Source organism: Populus euphratica, unplaced genomic scaffold, assembly GCF_000495115.2.
Source record: "Populus euphratica unplaced genomic scaffold, PopEup_1.0 scaffold86.1, whole genome shotgun sequence".
Taxonomy (NCBI): Eukaryota; Viridiplantae; Streptophyta; class Magnoliopsida; order Malpighiales; family Salicaceae; genus Populus; species Populus euphratica.
Genome location: NW_011499880.1, coordinates 683,836 through 702,449, shown reverse-complemented (window position 1 = coordinate 702,449; position 18,614 = coordinate 683,836). Strand labels below are relative to the sequence as shown.

General features: G+C 35.8%; 3 protein-coding genes across 4 annotated transcripts; all 3 read left to right on the top strand.

Moving 5' to 3' along the window:
• The first annotated feature begins 88 nt into the window (after positions 1-88).
• Positions 89-4,344, top strand: LOC105129197 (nucleic acid-binding protein). Its single transcript, XM_011031159.1, has 8 exons — positions 89-707; positions 2,157-2,202; positions 2,420-2,469; positions 2,616-2,657; positions 2,913-3,026; positions 3,683-3,761; positions 3,855-3,926; positions 4,012-4,344. The coding sequence occupies exons 1-8, from the start codon at positions 232-234 to the stop codon at positions 4,057-4,059; spliced, it is 927 nt and encodes a 308-aa protein (XP_011029461.1). The 5' UTR covers positions 89-231; the 3' UTR covers positions 4,060-4,344.
• Positions 4,345-5,715: 1,371 nt separating this feature from the next.
• Positions 5,716-14,750, top strand: LOC105129196 (Plasma-membrane choline transporter family protein). Of its 2 annotated transcripts, none has more exons than XM_011031157.1 (10): positions 5,716-6,140; positions 6,933-7,291; positions 7,439-7,584; positions 7,760-7,943; positions 10,354-10,427; positions 10,557-10,670; positions 12,319-12,675; positions 13,394-13,654; positions 14,073-14,300; positions 14,437-14,750. In XM_011031157.1, exons 1-10 carry the CDS (start codon positions 5,956-5,958, stop codon positions 14,620-14,622), a joined length of 2,094 nt encoding a protein of 697 aa, XP_011029459.1. In that variant the 5' UTR covers positions 5,716-5,955; the 3' UTR covers positions 14,623-14,750. The 2 variants fall into 2 exon arrangements, with proteins under 2 accessions (XP_011029459.1, XP_011029460.1); XM_011031158.1 differs by lacking the exons at positions 10,354-10,427; positions 10,557-10,670; positions 12,319-12,675 and adding exons at positions 8,411-8,484; positions 8,614-8,727; positions 9,465-9,821 and having other exon boundaries at positions 5,720-6,140.
• Positions 14,751-15,471: 721 nt separating this feature from the next.
• On the top strand, positions 15,472-17,637 carry LOC105129195 (F-box protein CPR30-like). Its single transcript, XM_011031156.1, has 2 exons — positions 15,472-15,684; positions 16,049-17,637. The coding sequence occupies exon 2, from the start codon at positions 16,297-16,299 to the stop codon at positions 17,440-17,442; it is 1,146 nt and encodes a 381-aa protein (XP_011029458.1). The 5' UTR covers positions 15,472-15,684; positions 16,049-16,296; the 3' UTR covers positions 17,443-17,637.
• The last annotated feature ends 977 nt before the right edge of the window (positions 17,638-18,614 follow it).

Sequence of the window (18,614 nt, the reverse complement as noted above, 5' to 3'; positions counted from 1 at the left end):
GTATTGGTGTAGGCCCACTTTCCTTTTGCCTTTTTTTTTTTTGGTCGAAGAAAAAAAACAAATTGTTGGGTTGGAACTACACGCTGTAGGGGTTCAAAGTTTTTTCCGGTCTTCTAATTTTAACTAGAATCCAAACAGGGCACTATCTAGCTCGAGCTCACTCAACCATAATCTACTTTATAAATCTCACTTATCTTCCACAGAACCTAAAACCCACGAGAGGAGAAAAAAATGGCCACAGATGAAAATGGCACCGCGTCGGATAAAGGTGGCGACGTCTTAGAAAGCAGCGGAAAATCAAAAGACAAGTCTCGAAAACAAAATTCCGAATCCGAATCACATAGAAGGAGGAGATCGCGAGATAGCACCGATTCCGAGTCGGAGTCAGAATACGAAGACACCAAACGCAGAAAATCGAAGCGAAAGTCACGGAAACGGAACAGAAGTAGAAGAAGCTCAGATTCGGAGTTGGAATCAGAGTCGGATTATTCGAGTGAGAGTGAAGAATCGGAGAGGAGGAGAAGGAAGAGGAAGGAGAGGAAAAGAAGGGAAAGAGAGGAAGAGAGGGAAAGGAAAAGGAGGAAAAGAGAGAAAGAAAAGAAGAGGGAAAGGAAGGAGAAAGCAAAGAAAAAGAAGGAGAAAGGGAAAAAGGGAGCAGTTACCAATTCATGGGGCAAGTATGGGATTATTAGAGAAACTGATATGTGGTATGGTTTTTTTATTTTTTTTTCCTTTCTTTAGTTAAAAAATGTTTTTTTTTTTTTTTTGTAATTTTGAAGATGCATTATTATTAAGTGTTGTGTGTGTAAAAGTAGATGAAATTTGAATAATAATAATTTTAGGGTTTGGAAATGGGAAATTAGATCATTGTAGCAAGTTAGTGGAGGTAGGATGTGTAGGTCTATTGAGTTGGAATTTTCAGTATTCCATTTTCTTTTTCTTCTTCAATGAATTGAGAGTTTGGGCTTGCTTGCTAGCTCGCTCTACAAATTTTACTACTTTTCCTTCCTTATCTTGGTTTTTTCTCTTTGCTTGTTTGGGTGCCTTGGACAAAATTATGTTAAGGAAAAGTAGTGGAAATGAGAACCTGAAATCACGGTAACTTAGTATCAGGGTCATATTGAGGCCTATAGAATTGAGCTGTTTATGTTTTTGCATCATCATATGTCGAGATTTTGGTCTGCTGGAAGGGATTGGCTAATAAATATGCAGTAGAAATTTTGTCATTGACGCTTTTTTGTTACGAGATTGTGAAAGCTATGCATATTTTATGCTGCTCATTTGTTTTATTGATGGCAAATTCAGTTAAGGGAATATGTTGAAGTTTGAATATTTGATATCCAACAGTTATTTTGGTAATGTTAAATACAAAACCTTCATTTTGAAAATCTTGGACTTTACTTTTTAACTTGATCTGTACAAGCATCTAGGTCTAATAGAGTTGAGTGATTTGGCTTTTAGTCACATGAGGATTTGTACTTCAGTTATTTTGGTAAATTCAGTTAAGGGAATATGTTGAAGTTTGAATATTTGATGTCCAACAGTTATTTTGGTAATGTTAAATACAAAACCTTCATTTTGAAAATCTTGGACTTTACTTTTTTACTTAATCTGTACAAGAATCTGGGTCTAATAGAGTTGAGTGATTTGGCTTTTTGTCACATGAGGATTTGTACTTCAAAGTTGATTGGATTCTAGGTTTTGTAACCCCTGTTTCTGAATCTTTCATCTTGTGCATAAACCATTGGTTGGGAATTACGAATTTTCCGTTGGGTCAACCTTATTTTCAAACGTTCACACTCCATTTAATAAATTAGGTTAGACAAACATAAGAGACCTAGGTTCTTGCGAATGCTAAATTAGTGGGTGGGTGTAAATTGATATGTTAAGAATGTTTCCTCGATTCATCTTCCGTGTTGTTGACATGTTAAGAATGTTTACTTGATTCATCTTCCATGTTGCTTCACATGTTATGCTGTTTCTTAAGCTTCATTCAGAGTTTGAGGTTGCTGTGATTTTATTAAACTTGTTTCAATACCACTTCCATTTTCCTGTCAAATCATATTGTCTGATAAATTCTATACTTCCTTTAGATTCTATCCTTCTTTTGCATAACTATACTCCACTGATCTTATATATTAATCTCTATTTTGTAGGAATAAACGACCAGAGTTCACTGCATGGTTGGCAGAAGTGAAACAGGTATTTGTTTTATGGTTTTTCTATTAACCCATGCTATGTTTTATATATATTATCTTTTTTTTTTTTTGCTTTTTTTTTTTTTTTGGGGGGGGGGGGAGGGGATTTTATAGGCAGGTGGGGATGGATTGAAACTTGAAATTAATGATGTTAATTCTGTTGAATTCTTTATTTTCTGTTTATCCTACTTCTGTTTATAATTGTTTGGATCTCTTTGAAGGTGAATCTAGAAAGCCTGCCAAACTGGGAAGAGAAGCAAATGTTCAAACAGTGAGTACATAAAAAATTCTTGATTCCATGCATTTCTTTCATCAGAGAAACAACTGATGAAATATAGCTTAGTATGCAGCTTTGGTGCAACTTTCCAACTGAATTTTGAGTACTGTCTTAATTTCTTAGCGTCAATGATTTTACAGATTCATGGAGGATCATAACACGGCAACTTTTCCGTCCAAAAAGTATGTATCTTTTCTGATATCACATGGATGCTTATACACTCTCTTCAGTTGTGTTACTCCTTGAAAGGAACTTTGAATGTTTCATTATGAAAATAATACAAGGGCAATAACGGTACTAGGTAAAAAGGAAAAGGACTGGGTGGGATTGGCAAATGGTCTATCCCTGCTGCTAACTTAAATTCAGTTAAAACCATGAGAAACTGTTATTATATTAGTTAGATTTTACAAAGAATTGCTCCATTTTTGTGGTTTCAGATATTATAACCTTGATGCTTATTACCAACATAAAATGGAAAAGGAAATGAAGAAAGGTTTCAAGAAGGTCATGGCATCAGAGCGTACTGTATTTAATGATGAAGAACAGCGTCGGTATGTCACTCTTCGCAATCTCGGTCTAATAAATTTAAAGGGATCTGGTATTCCAGTTTTGTTGCAGTTTTCGTAGCTTGTTACATCTAAATGCTATTTGATTTATATACTGCCATACTTGCTGCTGCTATCCTTGTAAGAATCAATTTTCCATACACATGCATCATTCCCTGTTCTTTCTCGTTGTTGTTAACCTTGATTCCAAGAGTCCTTCTTGGTCACCTGTTATCTTTCCTCACTTCTCACTCTCTCTTTAGAGTTTGAAAATGTGGAGATTTGCCATAGAATGTTAATTTTTGTGTTTTGTGAGCTAATGGTTTAATCTGGTTTAATTTGGCTGATTTTATACCTGTAAATATGTTTTGTATGTTTTACTCTGTTGTAAAAGTACCCCGAAATGGCTATGCATCTTGAAGTTCTTTAAGTTCATCAGTTAATCTTTGCTAGGGACCTCAAACTAAATAAACAAGTACACCTGTAATTCCACACTAGGTAATTTGAACTAGTTATGAACCGCTGAAGTGCAGGGCATAAGAAAAAAATTACATTAATTGTCTTTCAAGTTTTGTTACCAGTGTTGGTTTCGTTGACTGAAAACTATGACAGCTTTATATTTTTGTTTTTTTTTTCCAATTATTTTCATTCATTTCTTCCAGGCAAGAACTAATGCGAGAACGTGAAAAGCAAAAGGAAGCAGAGGTGGAAGCCTTGAAGCGTTCTATGCAGAGTGGAATGGTTAGCTTCCTTTCCCTTTTTAATTATGGATTATTTGTTGAAATCTAGATGCTTTAGGAATTTATGCTTGTCTCATCGTCTTGATTTGAATAGGCACAAGCAATGAAAGAACAAGCCCAGCTGAGAGAAGAGATGGCTTACCAGTACAAGCTTGGCAATTTTGAGGTGATGAAAACAATCTTGCTTTGTCTTTGCTCTTCAATTATCTTTTTCTCCAGCTTATCATTGATAAGTCACATTACATTTATAGGCTGCGGCTGCTATTCAAAGAAGGTTGGACCCAGATGTTGCTATGTGAGTGTACTAGCTTTAACGTGAAAGCCTAAACTATTACAGATTCATGTATTTCTCATCTGATAACATGCACATGGATCCTGACCACCAAGCTGCCAAAGATATCACTTCTGGTGTTGATATTTATAGTTGACTGCCAAGGAAAACAAATGGATCTTCTTAATGTTATGGGGCTTAGGCATTTGTGTTTCTCATCATCTATGCACTTCCAGTTTTTGCAGCTACATAGGAATGCTGTATTTAGCAGCCATTGTATCAGCAGTAATGTTAATTCTGATTTTTCAATGCATTGCAAGTTCTGTGCTAGGCTGTGTTGTCTTCAAAGCTCACTTGCATGTTAGGCGTCACCATCCAACAGATACATTCATCGAAAAGTGAACATAAATTAGCACCCCAATACAAAGAGAAGACGATGATGCACACAACTGATGCAGATTCTGTTTCCTCCACTCACTGTTCTCTGAGTATCGTAAGCTTCTTGTAGAGGGCAACAAATTAAGGAGATAAAAAAAAAAGGGAAATTAAATAATCGAGAGTACAATTCCTTCAATACCTTTCCTTCACAAGCAAGCAGCATATTTCTCCAGCGCCAGGCATGCTTGTATTACATGGAAGGTACCGGTAGCTTTCGAAGTTCTACAGGGACATATGCTGGGTTTATTGACCGAATGAAGGGAAACAGCAACAACTAAAGTGAGAAAAAGGAGGCTAGGCGAATACTAAATTTCTATAAAGAGGAGTCGACAGTGGAGGTGGTGTACTTGTACTCAGATCCAAAGTGGAGCGGAGGTGCTCGGAACCAGCTAGCCCAACCAACCGTCAACGATTTTGTGCGACAATTTCAGAGACTGGTGCCTTTTGGTACTGCGAAAATTACAGCGGCTGGTGCCTTTTGGTACTGCTGCATATTTTTTTTATTTTAAAAATATATTAGAATAATATTTTAAATATTAATATATTAAACACAAAAATACGAAAAAAATTAATTGAAAATTAAAAAAACTCTCGAAATTTGATGAAAAAACTATTGCTAGACACAATGATGTCTGGATAAAAATTAAATTTTTATTTTTTAATAGAAAAGTTTCTTGAAAAAATAAACACCATCAATTCTTTCGGTGTATTTATAGATTTAAATAGGCAAGGAGAGTAAAACAAATATAAGACAATCTATTCTTATTAAGTTATTAAAACATATTTAACTCGGATATAAAAAAATAAAAAAAATATTAAAAATCATTTATTTGAAGAAAGAACATCTTAGTCCACAGAATGAAAATAAAAATGAATTTGAAGGTGGGATCTTTGTTCATGGACTTTTTGGTAACCGTGGTGGGAATGGGATGGTACAAATAATAAAGAAAACAAAAGCTAAGCCTAAGCTCTAAAGCAGAGCCAATTGATCAGGAGCGTCCACTTCAAAAGCCGCAGGACATGGATTCTCTCAAAATATTTGTTTCTTAAAATGTTTTTTTTTTAATATTAATATTAAAATAATATCTTTTAATTTTTTAAAATTTATTTTTTAATAATAATACAGTAAAATAATCCAAAAATATTAAAGAAGTTAATTTTAAAAATAATCAAATTTTAATAAAAAAACAAATTAAAACTCACTCCCATCCAAACACCCCCTTGATCTCTGCAAACACATATCAATGGTATCTTTGTCTTAAAACCAAAAGCAAAATTATTAAACTACTGCTGGGATTTATTCCAAATCTAAAACACGCCCTTTTTTAGCTTCCACTCTACTGTCCCTTCCCTTCTTTCTCTCACTAAAAATACTTTCCCTTTTCTGTCTCTCCCGCTCCCTCTACCATAACTTTCCCTCTCTAGTTCTTGAACATTGAGAGATAAGAGAGCAAGAGATACATACAGTGGCAGTGTGTGTAGAGAGATGAGAGGACCTCTAGGGGCAGTGATAGGGAGGTACCCTTCAAGTGATGGGAGTACACAAGTTGGTGGAATCATTAGACACAACAGGAAATGTCGAGATGTTGCATTTCTCGTTATTTTCATAGCATTCTGGGTTGCTATGATTGTTAACTCTAGCTTTGGATTCAACAAAGGAAACCCTTTAAGGCAAGTATCTTTTTTGGCTTTTGTTTAGAAACATACTCACTTCGAAAACCCAAATGGGGTATCTTTATTTTCTCTGGTAATTTTTGCTTATTTGTGATTTTCATGTTAAGATTTGCTGTCTCTTAAATGGGATCGCTTTTTTAACATTTGTTAGTATTAATTTATTAAATTTGTTATTTTTAGCTGTATTTTGAAAAAAAAGCAGCTATGCATTTGCTCATATTATCTGAGTGGTCTTTACTTTCATGTAAAATTTAGAACTTCCATATGTTACGTAAGTCTCTCTGTTTTTTTTTTAGCTTTTTTATTGTTTATCTGTTTGCTTGCAAAGAAAATTAATGAAGCAAAAATTGAAAATGAGAATTTGGAATGCCATTCCAAGTTTTAATGAAAATCTCTCTTCAATTTTGGTCTAGTGGTTTTGTATTTGACAGGTCAATAGAGATTTTCAACTTTTCTAGTGCCAAATTTGAGCTCTAGACTGTGAGATAATAAATTTCCCACTGAAAGTGTTGGCAACTTATAATACATGTTTTTTGGATAGCAAACGATACATTGCTTCACATTGACTGGTTGCGACTTCAAATCTGTGCTATTACTGTATGTAGATTTTGGTCACATTAAGCATCTTTGCTTGTGTGTATTTTCCAGTTTTGCTTTGATATGATTTTTCTTCCATCTACATTTTGCCCTTTGTTGTTCATTATTATGATTGCTTTTGGTTCTTTTTTTCCATCTGCATTTTGCAATTTGTTGTTCATTATTATGATTGCTTTTGCTATGGCTTATCAGGCTTACTTATGGGCTGGACTACAAAGGAAATGTTTGTGGTGACAGACATGCACACCCTGGTCTTCGTGAATTGGAGCTTACATATTGGTTAAATCCTAACCAGGTCTATCTTAGTGGTTTGAAGAACAGCCAATTCAAGTTGGCTAATGCTCGGAGTATATGCTTGTTGGACTGTCCCATTCCCTCAGAAGATGCACTTAATTGGGTGTGTGATTATCCAGAAGGAGAAATCCGTCTCTCTGTGGATGATTGGATTGATAGGAACTATGACTATTTTGAGTTCCTCACTCCTGAAATGAGAAACACCTCTCTTCAACTTCAGGGTCCTTGTTACCCTGTGATATTCCCAAGTGTAAATGGTAAGTAGACTATATTCTGTTTGCGAGGCACAACTTTTTGAAGTACTATCACCAGGATATTAGGGTGCAACTATGTTGATTGATTACAGGCATCTTGGTTCTTAACTTCAATTTTTTGTTTGCAAAATTGTGCATGTTTAATCTCAGTTTATTGGAGATGCCAATATGTTGCTCGTGCATCAAATGTATCCATGCGACATTGGCAGCAAATGGGTGGAGTGAACATCAATGAGGACATTATAATAGACAAGTCCATTCACAGGTCCATCAATGCTCGGTCATCAGTTTTGAAGGTTAGGGGACTTTCCCCTGCTTTGCTTCTTTAGAATGATTATACCAGTGGATAAGTGAATTATATTACTTTATTCCTTCCTCTCTGTGTCATATGCATACTTTGTTTTTCCATGGAGACAACTATATATGTTGGGTTTCTGCTGTCGAAGTTCATCATTTATGTTTTGTATGCAGAGATACGTGGCTGACATTGAAAAGTCCTGGCCAGTATTGATTGTTTGTGGAGGACTCTTGCCACTATTTGTATCAGTGATCTGGCTACTGCTGATTCGGCATTTTGTTGCTGCAATGCCTTGGATAACAGTTGCCCTTTTTAATATTCTCATTATTGCAGTAACAATGTTTTACTACCTTAAAGGTTAGCTCTATTGCTTTATGATACAGCAATATGTTGGCAATCTTGGTAAAGGTAATTCCTATGAGGGTGGACTTAGAAAAACTTGGAATCATGGATTTAGCCTATTCTTTTAATGTAGTGCAGTAGCACTGCTTAGCTTGACCAATAAGAAAACAAGTTCCTTTTCTTTTTACAATGCTAAACAAAATAAAGATGTCCCTGTTTTGGTTGTGATAGTTCTGTTAGCTTTTCTGCTCTTGTTGGTGAAGTAGTTCTTCCAAAGTTTTTAAACAAAGAGTTTCCTTTTAGCCCTTTTTTGTTCAGCATTGATTGACTCTCGAGTTCTAAAAGTTTAGTTTTCTGTAGCTAACTTATTTTAGTCTCAATGGTCCCAAGTATTGTGACAGAAGTTTCCTTGTACACCTGAATGTGGCAATAATTATCATGGAGATGTTAACCTGAGTTTATTCTACTTTTGTCTAATTTAGCTGGATGGATTGGGAATGATGCGATCTCCCCTATCATTGGGGCACATGATCCGTACTACCACGTGTTTGGACGGGTGGGTTTCCTCATTAATGAGTATATGATTATCTCTCTCTCTCCCCCCCTCTCTAATATCATGATTTGCTTTGGTTTTTACATGTGCATGTGTCTTGTTATTTACTTAAAAGTAATTTGCATCTTTCAGGAGCTAAATCATCTCCGCGCTGCTGCTGTTCTGATGACTTTTATAATGGTTGTTTCCATCCTTACATCAATTGCCATAGTCCACCGCATCCTTATGGCTACATCTGTCCTCAAGGCTAGTATATATCTAACTCAATCTAAAATATAATAATGAATAAATGATTTCTAGAAACTTATGAGTTATGGAAGACTCACAATCGTAGTCCCATTCAATGATAATGCGGATTTTAGTGCTCCAACCTCAATAAATTATAATCTGGTAAATCTAATTGAGGGAAGTTTTGAAGATGTATTTGCATTTTGATTGTGGTCCATTCCTGAACTAGATTATAGTGATACAGCCAACCAGATCACAGCTTAATTCTTATTCTTTCGCTGGGAACTTATCAATGCAATTATGCATTGCCCTTGCAAGTGTTAGGAATGCCTGATTGTTAAACCACCTTTCTGGACTGGATTACCTTTCAGCTCATCTGCACCTTGGATTCCACTGAATCGGTGTGCCAAATCAAGATATTCTACTACTATCAACTACTAGACTACCAAGATATGCTCAATAGATGTACGACACTTGGATGATCAATAATTCTAAATCACAGGACTATCTAGTACCTAGAAATCCATACTCTAGAATTAGAAAATTTCCCAGGATTGCTTCTTTTGCAGATGATGTGCCTGAGCATATGAAAAAATTTCTTTTTTCTTTATTGAAAAGTGATAATACCACTTTCTCAATAATCTAATTGTGATGAGCTATATCTTCAGGCACAATTTGGTATTCATTATTGATCAACCATAGAATAGGTTGATGCAATACTGAATGAATGAAGTACTCTTTTAATCTGTATGCAGGTTGCTGCAAAGGTCATAGGAGAAGTTCAAGCACTCATAATCTTTCCAGTGATGCCATATGCTATCCTTGGAATCTTTTATATGTTCTGGTTTGCAGCTGCATTCTATTTGTTTAGTTCTGGCCAGATTGTCCAGAACAATTGCAACTCCAATTGCTGTGCATATGATCTTGTATCAAAAAGGGTCAACTGTGATCGTTGCTGTGGTTATAGCATCCATTATACTCCTCACATATCAATTGCAATTTTTTTCCACCTATTTGGTTGTTACTGGGCCACCCAATTCTTTATAGCTTGCTCTTCAACTGTGATTGCGGGTTCTGTTGCCTCCTATTATTGGGCTCGTGGTGAGACATCGGTAAGACACTAAATCATACGTCTAGTATTGAAAATTATGCAAGAATCGATTATGTGAATTCATCATATCCATGAAATGCTTGTCTTATATGCTTTTGATGGTATGGTCTCATTCTGACACAACCTTACTGCAACCACTCTGGACTTGATTGCTTTTAGTATCCATAGGAATAGTTTCTTTATGTTTGCATAATAATAAAGCATTTGCTGATCAACAAAAGCTGCATTTGTCAGTTACCTATGGGTACATTACCTACATTATTTTCCAGTTTGGATATGGAGAGAAGTGGGATGCAGACTAACTGGTGCTTCTAGATATTTTTTACTTCATCTGTTTTATTGTATGAATGAATTTGGTTTTTTGTTCAGCATTGATTGACTCTCGAGTTCTACAAGTTTAGTTTTCTGTAGCCAACTTATTTTAGTCTCAATGGTCCCAAGTATTGTGACAGAAGTTTCCTTGTACACCTGAATGTGGCAATAATTATCATGGAGATGTTAACCTGAGTTTATTCTACTTTTGTCTAATTTAGCTGGATGGATTGGGAATGATGCGATCTCCCCTATCATTGGTGCACATGATCCGTACTACCACGTGTTTGGACGGGTGGGTTTCCTCATTAATGAGTATATGATTATCTCTCTCTCTCCCCCCCTCTCTAATATCATGATTTGCTTTGGTTTTTACATGTGCATGTGTCTTGTTATTTACTTAAAAGTAATTTGCATCTTTCAGGAGCTAAATCATCTCCGCGCTGCTGCTGTTCTGATGACTTTTATAATGGTTGTTTCCATCCTTACATCAATTGCCATAGTCCACCGCATCCTTATGGCTACATCTGTCCTCAAGGCTAGTATATATCTAACTCAAACTAAAATATAATAATGAATAAATGATTTCTAGAAACTTATGAGTTATGGAAGACTCACAATCATAGGCCCATTCAATGGTAATGCAGATTTTAGTGCTCCAACCTCAATAACTTATAATCTGGTAAATCTAATTGAGGGAAGTTTTGAAGATGTATTTGCATTTTGATTGTGGTCCATTCCTGAACTAGATTATAGTGATACAGCCAACCAGATCACAGCTTAATTCTTATTCTTTCGCTGGGAACTTATCAATGCAATTATGCATTGCCCTTGCAAGTGTTAGGAATGCCTGATTGTTAAACCACCTTTCTGGACTGGATTACCTTTCAGCTCATCTGCACCTTGGATTCCACTGAATCGTGTAAAAACTCAGTAACTCGAGAGTTCAACAACTAAACTTTGTTCAGCATTGATTGACTCTCGAGTTCTACGAGTTTAGTTTTCTGTAGCTAACTTATTTTAGTCTCTATGGTCCCAAGTATTGTGACAGAAGTTTCCTTGTACACCTGAATGTGGCAATAATTATCATGGAGATGTTAACCTGAGTTTATTCTACTTTTGTCTAATTTAGCTGGATGGATTGGGAATGATGCGATCTCCCCTATCATTGGTGCACATGATCCGTACTACCACGTGTTTGGACGGGTGGGTTTCCTCATTAATGAGTATATGATTATCTCTCTCTCTCTCTCTCTCTCTAATATCATGATTTGCTGTGGTTTTTGCATGTGCATGTGTCATGTTATTTACTCAAAAGTAATTTGCATCTTTCAGGAGCTAAATCATCTCCGCGCTGCTGCTGTTCTGATGACTTTTATAATGGTTGTTTCCATCCTTACATCAATTGCCATAGTCCACCGCATCCTTATGGCTACATCTGTCCTCAAGGCTAGTATATATCTAACTCAATCTAAAATATAATAATGAATAAATGATTTCTAGAAACTTATGAGTTATGGAAGACTCACAATCGTAGTCCCATTCAATGATAATGCGGATTTTAGTGCTCCAACCTCAATAAATTATAATCTGGTAAATCTAATTGAGGGAAGTTTTGAAGATGTATTTGCATTTTGATAGTGGTCCCTTCCTGAACTAGATTATAGTGATACAGCCAACCAGATCACAGCTTAATTCTTATTCTTTCGCTGGGAACTTATCAATGCAATTATGCATTGCCCTTGCAAGTGTTAGGAATGCCTGATTGTTAAACCACCTTTCTGGACTGGATTACCTTTCAGCTCATCTGCACCTTGGATTCCACTGAATCGGTGTGCCAAATCAAGATATTCTACTACTATCAACTACTAGACTACCAAGATTTGCTCAATAGATGTATGACACTTGGATGATCAATAATTCTATATCACAGGACTATCTAGTACCTAGAAATCGATACTCTAGAATTAGAAAATTTCCCAGGATTGCTTCTTTTGCAGATGATGTGCCTGAGCATATGAAAAAATTTCTTTTTTCTTTATTGAAAAGTGATAATACCACTTTCTCAATAGTCTAATTGTGATGAGCTATATCTTCAGGCACAATTTGTTATTTATTATTGATCAACCATAGAATAGGTTGATGCAATACTGAATGAATAAAGTACTCTTTTAATCTGTATGCAGGTTGCTGCAAAGGTCATAGGAGAAGTTCAAGCACTCATAATCTTTCCAGTGATGCCATATGCTATCCTTGGAATCTTTTATATGTTCTGGTTTGCGGCTGCATTCTATTTGTTTAGTTCTGGCCAGACTGTCCAGAACAATTGCAACTCCAATTGCTGTGCATATGATCTTGTATCAAAAAGGGTCAACTGTGATCATTGCTGTGGTTATAGCATCCATTATACTCCTCACATATCAATTGCAATTTTTTTCCACCTATTTGGTTGTTACTGGGCCACCCAATTCTTTATAGCTTGCTCTTCAACTGTGATTGCGGGTTCTGTTGCCTCCTATTATTGGGCTCGTGGTGAGACATCGGTAAGACACTAAATCATACGTCTAGTATTGAAAATTATGCAAGAATCGATTATGTGAATTCATCATATCCATGAAATGCTTGTGTTATATGCTTTTGATGGGATGGTCTCATTCTGACACGACCTTACTGCGACCACTCTGGACTTGATTGCTTTTAGTATCCATAGGAATAGTTTCTTTATGTTTGCATAATAATAAAGCATTTGCTGATCAACGAAAGCTGCATTTGTCAGTTACCTATGGGTACATTACCTACATTATATTCCAGTTTGGATATGGAGAGAAGTGGGATGCAAGTTGTACTGATTGACTATTGAAATACTCAGCACTTGTGGAGCTCGGATACTTTGTATGTGCAAGTTGTACTGATTGAGTATTGAAATACTCATTAGGTACTACACGGTAGCTTTCTTTATTCAGATTGAATTCCTGCTGCTACACTACTCTGTTACATTCATAGTGAAGTTCCTGCCCATTGGGTGGCCTGATGACTAATTTGTCTGTTTGCTTTTTCCATCAAAAGTGAAGCACTTGTGGCAGCTCTGAAAGTTTAGGTAGTGTGTTGACTGCCTAGGGGCCAAAAAATCTGGACTTGTTTGCATGCATATGACAGATTCTGTTCATTAGTTAACTAATCTAGATGTACTTATAATCAATATTTTGCCAATTATGTTACCTGAGCAGAATTTTTCTAAGCTTTTTATTTTTCACAATGCAGCCAGAGATTCCATTCCTACCTGTTTTTTCCTCTATGAAGCAGCTTATACGTTACAGCCTTGGTTCTGTGGCTCTTGGCTCCCTGGTGTTATCGTTTGTGGAATCTGTTCGCTTCATACTTGAGTCAATTCGTCGCAAACTGAAAGTTGCTAATACTACTCCTGAAAGCTGTATGGGAAGGACAGCATATCACACTTCTCGGTTTTGTTTTCAGTGTATTGAGTGGATTATAAGATCTGTGAACCGCAATGCTTATATAATGGTAAGGTTCAAAACTATCAATTTCTCATATCATGTCTTGCATAGCTGCTTGGGTACATTTTGCAAGATATGCCCTGTTAAGTCACAGTAATCTAATATGGCAATGGGACTTGCCATTTGCAGTACAGTCCCCAATCATGTCCTTATTGAAGGATGAATAAGGATACCCATTGTTGTTCCAAAGACTTTGCCTGCTTTATTTATTTAAAAAACTCCGGAATGGAAGCAGTTGTTTTCACTTATTGGCAGTCACACAATTGTCACCATGTCATAATACATTTCCTTACTCCCAGAATTTATTTCAGGACTCGTTGTCTGTTCAAGCATGGTTCTTTCATTGATCCGTATGCTATTTTCTTCTTTTCTTCTTTTACCTTTTGAATTTCACTGTTTATCCATTGTTTTCATGACTTCTGCAGATAGCTATAACAGGTAAAAGCTTCTGCAGAGCTTCTGCAATTGCAACTGAATTGATCATCAGCAACATCCTTAGAATAGGGAGGGTGAATGTGATTGGAGATGTCATTCTATATCTTGGAAAGTTATGCGTCAGCCTCTCAAGTGCACTTTTTGCTTTCCTGATGTTGGATACCCACAAATATAGATCAGCTCATAACAAGATTTCCTCCCCACTGCTTCCTGTGCTGGTATGTGCTTTAATTCCAAGCCAGACATCTAGATGTTAAAATAGTTGCACGATATCTTTCCTCGGTACTTTTTTCTATGCTATAGAAACCAGTGATTCAAAATGTCTTTATCTTGTGCCTATCTGTACATGTGCAGGTCTGCTGGGCTCTCGGTTATGTTGTTGCGACCCTTTTCTTTGCCGTGGTGGAGATGTCAATTGATGCTATCATTCTTTCATTCTGTCAGGATTCGGAGGAGCACCAGGGGACAGCACAATATGCCCCTCCTCTGCTGATGGAGACACTGGGTGATCAAAATGAGATGCAGAGACTTACTCAATGAAACATCCTAATGTATAAGTTGCTTATGTAGAATTTGATAATCTAGTCAACATTACTTGGTGAATGAACTTGGAAAGTAAAGGGTAAAGTCGTCAGTGCCGTTTTTGTTTATTGTGCTTATTATTAGTATTTTGTTTAGTTCTCCCACGTCGTGGACTTTGGAGGCTGCCCACTTCAGTTTCCGCCTCTAAAAACCGCAAATTGCTCGGAGGAGGCTTTGCCAAAAACATCAAAGAGAATTTTAGAGGCATACGAGGTACTCTTAATAATGTCTCGGAAGGGAGATTTAGTTTTGATTGATATTAGAGGATATCTTTCTACCATGGAACTAAAATAAAAATAATGTCTTTTTGTGAAATTTCAGTAAAAGGTGTTCGTACCAGTTTGAGTGTTAATTAACACCTTATCTTTTTTTAAATAAATAAAAACTTCAAAATCTTTAAAATAATATTTTTTTAAAGAGATAATTACTTTTGAAAGTGTTAATACTGTCACTGGGTTTTTAAAAATTACTCTTTATATTTTAGTATTTATTTAATTAATTGATAGAGAACTTGGTGAAAAATAAAAATATTTCAAAACCAATGAAATCAATGCAATCTGCTACGCCACTTCAATCATATTCAGGGATATTTTAGCTTTTGTGCTAAAACATGAATTTTGTGTTGACCGGTATATAGCGCATAAACTGTAATTTCAGAGAAATAATATTAAAAAAGATAAAAGTATGGTGTTATTATTATTATTATTATTTTTAAATCGAAAGTTGGAGCTTAGGGTTCTTTCACGAGAAATTCCCTTTCTCCAGCCACTTGCTAACGTAAACAGGCCTCATTGTCAAGGTTGCCTACTTCTGGCAGATAAACACAATTTGACCATTATGACAAGGCAGACTAGAGTTTCTTTACCCTTCGTTTTGCTTACTGCATGCCACGTCAGAGTTGAGCAATGACTGTCATGATTTTCAAAGTTGCCGGCTGGTTTTTATTCTTAATGAACAAGCTGATCCTAAGTTCCAGCGACTGACACAAACCACCATGCTTGGCTTTCGACTTCCTCCAAGGTACTCTTTGTAATAATTTATAACCCACCGTGTTTTATTCTTATAACATCATGTGAAGTTTGAAACTTGATTGTGTAGCGTAGAAAGTAGTTGCAATTTTTCCAAGTTCAATCTTTCCTTGCTTTCCTTTTTCGGGTTTTGTTGATACTCTTGTTATTCATTGATTTTATTCATTTGGGTCTACAAGATACTGTCATCATCTAAGCTTTCAAGCTAAATAATGTTCTTTCGTCCATGTGATGATAAGAGGAAGAAAAGTTTTGTATTCCTTTGTTGATTGCTCTTTATTACTAGCATTTAAGCTTCCATTAAGACCCCATAGTCTTAATCTTGCCATTAAGAATTCTACCTTTTGGCTGGTTAGGTATTGGTTGTGCTTGCCGTTGCTAAAAAATTCACAATTTTGAAAGGTATGGGGAGTTTTCTCTTCAAGACTGTAAGCTATTATTATGCGTATTTGCAATTAACAGGGCTCTTGAGTAGTTACACTTGATGCAAACTAAACAACCGTTGATGAGCGTTACCCCTCCTTCCCATTTGACCTGCTTACTTTCCTGTTTCTCTCTGCTGCCAAGAACATAAAAAGCAAAGCAAAGCTAAGCAGATCAAAAAATGTCTGATTATTTGTCTGAAGATTTGATTCAAGAGATCCTCTGCAAACTCCCCATAAAATCCCTGTTGCGATGCACAAGTTTGTGCAAGTCGTGGAACTCCCTCATAAAAAGCCCAACCTTCATTTTTAAGCATCTTCAACATACAATTTCATCAACTGATTGTCAAAATCTTTTCCTACTTCGACTCTGTTCAAGGGGGAGAGAAGAGCAGTACTCTCTCCGTCTTGCTAACCAGGATTTCAATGAGCACATGCGACTTCATTTGCCATTCAAGAGCTCCGAATCATATTTTCATGTCATCGGTTCTTGCAATGGCTTAATTTGCCTTGCAAATATTTTCCAAAGTATTATGGTATCCTTCATTCTCTGGAATCCATTGATACAAAAATACGTGATAGTCAAACCTAGAATCCCGTTTCCTGTACACTCCTTTGTTGGATTCGGCTATGATTCCCGCGCTAATGACTACAAGTTGATAAATATGGTCAGTTTTCGGAAGTCAAAGTTTCTCAGCGAAAATTTCCCAGAAATGGCGCTTTACTCACTTAATGAAGGTTCATGGAGGGGTATTCCACGGACAGGACCATTGAGATATAACACTTATCAGCGTGTTTCATCGGCATTTCTGAATGGATCTGTTCATTGGATCGCTTATCGGGCAGACCAACATGAAGGGATTTCCACTGTGGTTTTGGGGTTTGATATGAGTGATGAGATTTTTCTTGAGATTGCATTGCCTAGTTGTTTGGCTCATGTGAGGCCCTCATGTTTGCCCCTTATGGTATATAAAGAATCTTCCATCTCTGTATGCCCGGCTAGCCTTTTGTCTTCTGTTCAGTTCCACATATGGGTGATGAAGGAGTATGGTGTGGTGGAGTCATGGACCAAACTGGTGTTGACTCTTGCTGGACAAGGGGAGGGTATTCCCAGAGCACTGGGAATTAGGAAGGAGGAACTTTTAATGGAGAAGAGGAGTGGCTGGATAGTTTCCGGTGACCTGGAGAGCCAGCAAGTTAGGGATCTTCGAATTTGGGGAGAACCTTCCCGTACCTTCATTGGTTCCTATTTGGAGAGCCTAGTTTTACTTGACAAAAGTAATGCAACAAGCTATGGATATAATTCAAGTGGTTTGGATGCATATTGATGATTGAACTGATAATGCGAAGCTATACGTCAATAGGAAGCAAGCCAAGCTGGAGGAACGATACGGCTAGTGCTTTTACTTGAATTTTCACCACATACATGCATTATAGACTGGTCTTGTGTATTGGAATTCAATTGCTTGTTGTTGCTATCTCTTACCTCAAATAAGTTTCTTTTATTATAGAGATTTTTTTTTCCTTGACATTTTATGCGATGAATGAGATTTAATATGAATGAGATTTAATAGCTTATTGTTTTAGGTTGAGATGATTATTTGATATAATATTAGAGTTTTATTAATTAAAATGATCACGAGTTTAAATCTTACAATCTTATTTTATTTGATAAAAATTAAATATAAAGTAGTGTGAGTTTGTATAAATTTCAAGTCCAAAACATTTTCACTTAAAATTTTACTTAACAACTTAAATTTTTAGATTAAAATGATTTTTTTTGATAATATTTTTGCTAAAAACCATGGATAATAACCCCTTTCATCAACATCTTGAAATTTTCATTCACATTTTTTTTTGTGGTAAAGAATTATTATGAAAGGAAGAAATTATCTTGAAATGTATTTGTCAATCTATTTTCTTTTTATAAAGCAATACTTGATGAGCACCCTAAATAGCAATTGCTATCACACAATTTAAAATTTGAACAAGGAGATTTAATATAAATTTTGTTTAGATATTTTTTGTTTGCCACATTTTAAAGGGCTTTACACTACTATCATATTCATCACCATCCAATGGCATCATTTTAGCATCTCTAGCAACAATTTTCTAAAAATCCTTGTTTTTTTTAAATGGGATCTATATTTATATCCTTTGAATTTTCTAAACTACTAACAAACACACAAAAACAACAATCATCAAGATTATGGCTTTTACATCACATGAAAAGAAGGGAAAACAAAAATGTAATCGTTTCCATTAGAAAATAATATAAATCATATATTAGGATATCACCTAACAGTTTAAGCTATTAGATTGAGATGGTTTTTTGACATGGTATCAAAGTATTGATGACCAAGTGGTCATGAGTTTAAATCTCACTACCCAATTTTATTTGATAAAAATTAAGCACAAGATAGTATGAGTATGTGTAAGTTTCAACTTCAAATGGCTTTTATTTGAGGGGATGTGTTAGAAAATAATATAAATAATATCT